The 9263-nt window shown below is 40.3% G+C and overlaps 1 protein-coding gene across 1 annotated transcript; it reads left to right on the plus strand.

Moving 5' to 3' along the window:
* Positions 1 to 64: 64 nt before the first annotated feature.
* On the plus strand, positions 65 to 6303 carry zgc:113363 (uncharacterized protein LOC791449 homolog). Its single transcript, XM_058388798.1, has 5 exons — positions 65 to 224; positions 2082 to 2217; positions 2620 to 2763; positions 3784 to 4017; positions 4608 to 6303. Exons 2-5 carry the CDS (start codon positions 2094 to 2096, stop codon positions 4862 to 4864), a joined length of 759 nt encoding a protein of 252 aa, XP_058244781.1. The 5' UTR covers positions 65 to 224; positions 2082 to 2093; the 3' UTR covers positions 4865 to 6303.
* Positions 6304 to 9263: the final 2960 nt, after the last annotated feature.

Consider the following 9263-nt stretch of genomic DNA (forward strand, 5'->3'; position numbering starts at 1 on the left):
GTTTGGAAGAACCGAACCTTGCCACGCCCATCTGTGCAACGATTTCAATATTCAACAACTCATGACATGAAGAGACTTTGGCAGCGATCTGGCAACCCAGGGCTCGCGCTCTCCGCAGAGCTGCGCGAGCGTGTGGGAATTTGAACGGGAACGAAAATAATCGCCACTTTAACTAAAAAAATTGGAACAATTAAGAGTGGAAGACTGGCTTTCTTCAAGACTCGGTAAGATTAAAAAAGTTTGATTTTCTACATTTCTTTCCTACAAGAATAACTTGTTACCACATTTAAACATTTAATTAGGTTCGTACTTGGAGTTCGTCCCGGTTAGTCATGTCTGAATAACGTTGTGTGTTTGTTTGTTTGTTTGTTTATGTGTCGACTCCCAGGCTGTTCTCTGAAAATGTTTATACTAGTTTAAACGGTGGTACAATCACTCAAAACAAACTTTTTGGGGTACTTGGTTGTTTTTCTTTTCTTAAATATTACAAAGCCTATGAAACAGCATGAACCTCATTCTGTCTTTTTGTGTGTGTGTGTGTGTGAGTGTGTGTGTGTGTGTGTGTGTGAGTGTGTGTGTGTGAGTGTGTGGGCATGTTTTATGTTCTTGGGGACTAAAATTTCCCCAGAAGAATAGGAATATTATCTCTAATTTTGACATTTGGCTGGTCCACACAAAACAACAAATCTAATATAATAATAATAATAATAATAATAATAATAATAATAATTATTATTATTATTATTATTATTATAAAGAGTTGAATAATTTTCTTTTGACTATGAGATTAGACAGATATCAATAAAGTATATCTATATTATATTTTTATATTTATATATAATAACGTGTGTGTATATATATATATATATACACACACACAAATATATATACAAGATTACTGAGGCTAATAATCTAATAATTGTCAGTGGATGGTCCTCAAAAGGCTAAACAGACATAAATGTTTGTGTGTGTGTGTGTGAATTGGATTTATAAACATGTAAATTGTCCTTGTGGTTCATCCCAGACTTGGTTATAAATGTGTTTGTCTCTCCTTAATGTACTATTTTAGGCAATAGAGAGTTGTTAGAAATAATAAATAAAGTTTATGTTTGAATAATATGTTTGCAAAAACATGCCAAGTTGCAGGATTGGGGTTTTTCTCTGTATGTAAAAACTCCATGATTGTAAACGTTCAATGCAAACATGTATATTAAGGCTAGATAAAACAGACAAAATATGTACCTGTTCAATGAAGAAAAATGAATCACACATTGATTTGATTCTCTGGCCGATCAGACTGTTAGAAAAACAAGTCTGAAGATAATAATGACTTACTTTACTTTATTGTACTTTAAAGGCCATTCTTTATGTAGACAGCAGTACGCATACATACATACATACATACATACATACATACAGCAGCAACACAACACACATTTATAATAAGTCATTTAATAACACGATTGCAGCAGGTACAAATGAATCCTTATATCTATTTGATTTGCACAAAGGGAGTCCGGCCAGAAGGAAGCAGATGAAATTCGGTACACAATAGATGGCTGGCACAGAAAGGACAAACTGGCCCTTCTTAGTCACCTTATATTCGTAAATTTGTTTAATAGTCTTTAAATCATGCTTAATGTTCAGATTTAATTACGCTAATGCCGTCTCGTCCACAGGCAAACCATTTCATAATTGTTTAACAAAAAGTCCATAGTATACTTCCATCTCAGTGTAAACATGAGACATTTCCACTGCCAATGTCCTGGGTTAAATTAAGTAATAAGTATTGCAAGGCACTTTGGTAGCTTTTGAAAGACTCACAGCAGAAACTTTTAACCATACATTTTTTATTATCAAGGAGATGTGTGTGTGCTATAATTTTTTGTGGACTTTGGTGATTCTGTGATTCATTTAAAACATCCAGAGGACTCCAGAGAATTTCTGAGAAATTTAATAATTTGTTAGAAAACCCCCTTTGCACACCGTAGCCTTGTGAAATATATCAGTGTCAATGTGACAATGACTAGTTAATGATATGTTGTTACATCATCTTCATCTGACTTTCATTATGTATTCAGAGCTATTGCTAGATGCCTCACAAGGAGACAGAGGCCATGGATGTCCAGCAGCATGGCGGAAAGGATCGAACCCACAGGAACCATCTCATCCAGCCTGAGAGCAAAGTGGAGGCACAAGACGTCACACAACAGCCAGGTCAATAATGGTTTCGGCTCTCTTCTCTGTTAGAAAAAGACATCTACCTCTGCAGCGCTCTAGATTATCCTTAACAATATACATGACTGCTTGCATGAGTTTTGACCATTAGGCTCCTTAAGAACTCACACGCAATGAGGAACCAAATACATATGATGTATGATGAAATAAGGTCATAAGCATAGCTTGTCACCTGACCAAGTCCATCCCCACAGTGAAGCAGGCGGGTGGCAGCATTACATTGTGGAGATGTTTTTCAGCAGTACGAACTGAGATTGGGGTAGAGGTTAACTTCACCACAATAATGGTCCAAAAGATACAGCCAGGACATCATATTGAGTGGCTGAGAAACAAGTCTTTGAATATGATCGAGTGATGTATTTTTTCCACATCGATTGACAGATCCTCTTCCAGCAAGGCTTCCATGTGTGAACGGAATAGGTTATGGTGGAAGTGATGACTCTTTAACAGACATCGTAATCACGAACGAGGATGCTTTACTGCTCCCCAACCATGTGCCAGTGATCGTGCACAAACTCGACAAAGGTAAAAACATTCATGATGTTATTTCACCTTTAACTTGGAAGCACCTCCTGAGGTTTCACTTGAGTTTTTGTGTTTACATGTAGAGGGTTTTTTTTTTTAATGAAGTTGAATAAATTAATTCCTGTTGCAAATGTCCTTATACACCGATCAGTCTTAACATTATGAGCACTGAGAGGTGAAGTGAATAAGACTGATGATCTCCTCATCATGGCACCTGTTAGTGGGTGGGATATATTAGGCAGCAAGTCAACATTTTGTCCTCAAAGTTGATGTGTTAGAAGCAGGAAAAATGGGCAAGAGTAAGGATTTGAGCGAGCTTGATGAAGGGCCAAATTGTGATGGATAGACCACTGGATCAGAGCATCTCCAAAACTGCAGATCTTGTGGGGTGTTCCCGGTCTGCAGTGGTCAGTATCTATCAAAAGTGGTCCAAGGAAGGAACAGTGGTGAACCGGTGACAGGGTCATGGGCGGTCAAGGCTCATTGATGTACGTGGGGAGTGAAGGCTGGCCCGTGTGATCCAATCCAACAGATGAGCTACTGTTGCTCAAATTTCTGAAGAAGTTAATCCTGGTTCTGATAGAAAGGTGTCAGAATACACAGTGCAGGACGGGTCAGGGCTGTTTTAGCAGCAAAAGGGAGACCGACACAATATTAGGCAGGTGGTCATAATGTTATGACTGATCAGTGTATGTAGGCCAGCACTAGCGGCAGCTTTACCATGTCAACAATACAACAACAATGAGTCAAACAACAATCCTGCCAGTGTATAACAAGTCACTGTCATTTGTTCACCTCGAGATGTCCAGTTTTTTTCCCTGTTAATTTTTCTGTTTAATTGATTGTTATAGAATTTGGCTGCATATAAACAAGTTAGTCAGCTAATAGGTATCACTTCTTCATGTGAAAACAACAGCCATTTGCTTACCTAAACAGAGTCGGTGAGCTGCTGCAAATTAGCTGAGTAGGTCAGCATGGGGAAGTGACATGTCCCTAATACATTTTTTTCATCTATTTCAGAGACTCCCAGCCCTCTCAATGGCCTCTCTCCTCCAGACACTGTGGCTAATAGATCTCCACCTGTCTGCACACCACCCTCTCCCTCTAAAGATCAAAGGGCACCTCATCCTGCACAGATACCCAAGTCCAACGGGCATAAGAAACCCCACAAAAAGAAGCGTCCTCCCTCCACCTCCAAAAGCCAACAGAGTTTAAAAACAAGTTCCAATCAGGTCCAGGATGACGCTGGTGATGGTAAATATTTCATATGAACACAATTTGTTTTCATTCCAGTGAAGGGAAATTGTAATGCTACAGCATTACAAAGACATTCTATACAATTGTGTGCTTTGGGCAAAGCTCACATCTGGGTGTAATGGTCAGGTGTCCACAAACTTTTGAACACAAAGTGACTTTAAACCGTTTGTTAACCAGAGTCTGCGTTTATATCAGTAACGTTAAACTGCTCCAGAGCACATGCAGAGAGAGAGGCCTCACCCGTGGAGTTAACAGTAAATAAGCACTGGCCTTATCTGTCAGCTACACTGGGCCCATGGCTTTATCTTTGTGACTCATGCTGCCTGGTAGACGTTTCCATTAGATTGCACATCCCTACCTGGAGACCCTTTTGAGCCTAAAGAACATTTGGCTGATCTAAAACACCCACAGTTAGTATTTGAATGTTAATACTTTGTGATCGTCTTAAGATCATGAAGACTTAATAAGGTCAAGGATGTGAACTATGCGCAGTGTAATTTTTACCGTCACCTCTGGATTCTGTGTTCTGAAAATGCTTGACGTTGGTCTAAAACAAATCATCTTAAAATATGTGTGTGTGTGTACAGACTGCTGCGTGCACTGTGTCCTGGCCTGTCTGTTCTGTGAGCTGCTGCCCATGTGCTCAGCCTTGGCTCAGTGTTTGGCCTGTGGAATGGAGTGTGAAGCCCTGTGCTGTTGTGGCGAGGCGTGCGGAGGCCTGGCGTGTTGCTCCGGCGACCCCTGCACTGCTGTGCTGGACTGTGCCATCCTGGAGGACTGCTGCCAATCGTCCGACTGCCTAGAGATCTGTCTAGAGTGCTGCTCTATCTGCTTCCCTACTTAAAAAAGCAAATAGCCAACGACGAGGATGTTAGTACACTTACAGAGGTGATCTGGAATGTGGCATCACACCAGTGTGTTGCAGAAAGGTTTGTCGTTATGGAGGTTGCATGCCTTATTTATTCTCTAGGCTAGTGACTGAGATCAAGGTGTGACTGCTGTGTGCTAAATTAATCTGGGTGTGAACTTAAATCTCACACACTCATACACACACACACACACAATGCAAAGTTGCTTATAATGATGTCATGACATGATTATGTGAAGCAAGAGGCCTTACTGTATTTAGAGAATTCATATTCAGATGCATGGCCTGCTTTTTTATTTGTTTTTGTTTTACATATTTTGTGCAGTTCAGCTTATGTAGAGCACATTTGCACTCGTACTTGCCCACAAAGGGGCACAATGCATTCTGGAGCTGATTCAGCACAGAGTGTTCAGAGAAATATTTTTATTTGAGCTTGAGTAAAATCACGATCAAAGATAAATCATTCAAAGGGGTTTGGAAATGAACCACGCTCCAAATTAGAAAGGATCTCAACAAAGATCAAATATTTCTACAGTTGCTCTTTGTATTATTACAATCAGAGATGTGATGGAGAATCATATGAACTGTTTATTTTGTGTCCTGGTATCTGCACTCTAAGTAATCTGTCTGAGCAATGCATTAGCTCGTGATTAACTTATGATTTAATGTGACTGTATTTTTTATTGTGCATAAGAAGTAAAGAGGCTTTTGTTTTCATAATTATGCCTCCTTTTTACTCCGTTAGCTCAGCACTGGAACTATCACTGGCCCTGACAAATACTCTCCACATCTACCTTTTTTTAACTGGTTTTTCACACATTTTATTTGATCTGCAGATCAGCGGTAAGCTTGGTAAAGCCAGTCCTGAAACTAGTGTGAAAATAGCCTGGTCCTTGAATCAAGTGGCTGCATATTCATCTGGACTTGTAGAATTTCACAGGCATCCTCAAGCCCATTACGCCCTGAATTAGACTCAGGTTTGGGAACCGGGCAGTTCATAGAGGGGGAAAAAAAAAGGGAAGGTCAGTGTAGAGGTGAAAATGCCCCTTTTTAATCTGTGATGAAGTTCTAAACACTTTAAGAAAGCTGATAAATGTAGCGCAGACATGTCTCCTTAAGCAGTGGACTATACAGAGAAGCTCCATACCAGAAACAGACAAAAAAAGACAGTGGACTGATTATCTAAACCATACTGCTGAAATGCTTTACACAATGAATGGTAATGTTTTGCATGCAGTACTGTAAATAATAAAAGACAAAGCAAATGGAAACACAGATATAAAGTTGCCTAGTATATAATTGACATATATATATACAAGCTAAGGTCAGGAGGCAGGTTCATGATGGAACTGGAGCGGAAGCAAAACAGGAAGTTTTGGAAACAAGGAAGTAAAGAGGAAGGCTTTGTGACTAGAGCTAGGCATAAAATGATGTACTCCTGCCATCCATCCATCCATTTTCTATACCTGCTTTATTCCCAATTAGGATCACGGGGATCTGCTGGAGCCTACCCCAGCACACATTGGGTGAAAAGCTGGGGTACACCCTGGACAGGTCACCAGTCCATACTCCTGCCATGTACTAGTCAATTATAGTACAAGTACTAGGTTAGGACTGTGATATTTAGTGAGACATAGTGGATTATTAATAACTGGATGATGAATTAGAACATCTGGAAATAATTTATTGGACTACACTTTGGATGGAAATTAGGATAGAAGAGTGCATTTTTTTCTCTAAATGTTTGTATTTTAATATTTAAAATATAACAATTGTACGGATTTTAGAAAGTCAAATTTATGATAGTATACTGGTGATTAATCGGTCCGATACATCTGTATCAGGGCCAATACTGACCTGAATTCCAGGATCAGTATGACACAGATTTATTCATTTGTTTGTTTGCTTGTTTATTTATTTATTAATTTGCAAACCCATCCACTATGCTGTGAATGCATGTGGTGTTGACTGACAAAACAGATCAAGAACCTGTGGACGCAGTTCACGCTTTTACAGCCTTTGATTAGTATCTGTAGTGAGTATTAGTACGGGGGATGTGGTAGATTAGTGGGTAAGGTGTTCAACTACTGATAAGAGGGTTGTGAGTTTGAATCCCAGGTCCACCAAGCTGCCACTGCTGGTCTCCTGACCAAGGCCCTTAGTTGAATAAAAAAGAAAAATATTGTAAGTTGCACCAGATAAGAGCGTCTGCCAGAAATATAAATGTATTTGCATTTACAACAACAGTTAGCTAAACAGGTCACTACTTGTAAACTATCAATGAATGAACTCCACATTTATGCTTAGCCCATATTAAAGGTTTTCTTGTAAGAAAACCCCTCAAACTCTGGTTTTAATCATGTTCATCCCACGAGCACTACGGATATTTGGGACGAGGGGATATTTTTAAATGACGCTGAAATCAGACTCATGGGAAAAATACACGTTTCACTGAACAGAGATCCTGATTCGAGCCGAAACGAACTGAGACAGGAAGCGGGCCACGCTTCACTCTCTCATGTGAGGGCCCGAGGTTTCTGCGCCGGTCCATTTGGGCCGTGACCTCTGAGGGAGCTGGCAGATTGGCTCGAAAAGGAAGAGACCATGAGTCACTCAGCACAGTTCTCACAGCACAGTAACATCAGACGCACAGTTCCGGAGAGAAGAGAAAGCCATAAAAGTGCAACAAAAGCAGGCGGTTACCACCAAAAAGAACAGGGTGTGATACAGTTGGAATTTTATTTGCCTATTGTCTAAAAACAGAATGCTAAACGTTGCTCCAGCACTTCCTATTTAAAAAAAAAAAAAAAATATTATGTGCAGTTTATTAATATTTTATCCTTTCTATTCAAGCTCTTGTGATCATGCCGAATGCACATTGGGATAAACTCTGCCCTCAACCCCCTGGTCATAGGTTTGTGTTTTTTAACACACATGGGGTCTCGCTTTGGACCGGAGATGGGCAGGAAAGCTATGTTTATTGTAGAAATGTGCCAAACAGGAAGTGGAGGAAGTGACTGAGATGACAGTGTTGGGGTGAGAGGATAAGACCCCGAGCTCCACCCGGTGCTGCGCTTCAAAGCACCACCGTCGCTGTGGGTCTATTCAGACAGGAAACAGCTTTACCAACACAACGCCAATCATGACTGCTACAGCTAGGCATAAATCAGGAAGTTGCTAGACCGTGGCAGTCTAAACAAAAATAAAACAGCATTGCATCTGTATATCTGCTGCAAATTGATAAGAATATTGATTATTTAAAAGACAAGTGTTCATTGAATGGAGCGTAGAGAATGTTTACCCAGAGATACCAGTTCCACTATCATCTTTATGAGGGCTTTAAAAAACTGTAAGAGTGAATAGGAATTTAACGGTGTTAGAAAGGATGAGTTCATGTAGATTTCTACCTGGATCCTGGTTGATTTAGCTAATTATCAGGGGCAAGACAATGTTGCTGTGAGTAAATATTCAACAACAAATCCAATAAAAGTGAAGCCATTTTAAAAGGTTTGCTTCCCTTTATGTACAGGACAAGTTCAAGTTCAGGAATTTCCTTATCAAAATATCTGACCAAGATCCACCTTGGTCAAGAGTGATGGTAACTCAAATGGTTAAGGCTCTGGATCGTTGACTGGAAGATCGCGGTTCAAGCCCCAGCACCACCAAGCTGCCACCAATGGGTCCTTGAGCAAGACCCCCAACCCACCCTGCTCCAGGGGTGCTGCATTATGGCTGACCCTGAGCTCTGACCCCAACCCAGAAGGATGGGATATGTGAAGAAAGAACTTCTCCGTGCAGTAATGTGACAAATAAATGATTTCAATACAGGAGAATAATTAAACCTGGTTGTAGAGCATTTTCACAGAGATCAGGTATGACCCAGCTTTGCAGCTGATGCGTCTAAATATTGTTTCTCCAGTGTGGTGTGCCCTCTAAGTGTTTTTCCTCCACTTAAAGCTGATTCAGCCCATCAAGTGATCATTAAACCCACTTCATAAGTGGAATCAGGTGTGAAAACAGCTCAAGGAAACCTTCAGACTGGTGTCGGATACTGGATACGTTACAAAGGTAATAAACTACTGACTTTGTACGTTTTACTGAACACATCAGGACAGAGAGTAGGGTACTGACCCAGCACAAAACTCATCAAATGCTGCACATTTTTCATGGCTGAGGGACGCCACTGCTGCAGGCTGCATTCCTCTGAGAACCTCAGATCCACCTAAAGCCAGCAGGTATTTTTCTTTTCTTTTTAAATGAACCTGAGAAAGAAAATTATTTTGCCCGTCTGACAACATGAACAACGCAAAACTAAATTGCTGTATTACAAAGCGTCTGTCTATACGTGTGGCCCTGTCTATAGGACTGGTGACCT

The sequence above is a fragment of the Hemibagrus wyckioides genome, linkage group LG05, assembly GCF_019097595.1.
Source record: "Hemibagrus wyckioides isolate EC202008001 linkage group LG05, SWU_Hwy_1.0, whole genome shotgun sequence".
Taxonomy (NCBI): Eukaryota; Metazoa; Chordata; class Actinopteri; order Siluriformes; family Bagridae; genus Hemibagrus; species Hemibagrus wyckioides.

Bases quoted from the DNA above. Each gene is read 5' to 3' on its own strand.
- zgc:113363 (XM_058388798.1), top strand. From the start codon at position 2,094: ATGCCTCACAAGGAGACAGAGGCCATGGATGTCCAGCAGCATGGCGGA. The intron at 2,218-2,619 runs GTCAATAATGGT...ATCGATTGACAG, and splicing joins AGACGTCACACAACAGCCAG to ATCCTCTTCCAGCAAGGCTT. The intron at 2,764-3,783 runs GTAAAAACATTC...CATCTATTTCAG, and splicing joins CGTGCACAAACTCGACAAAG to AGACTCCCAGCCCTCTCAAT.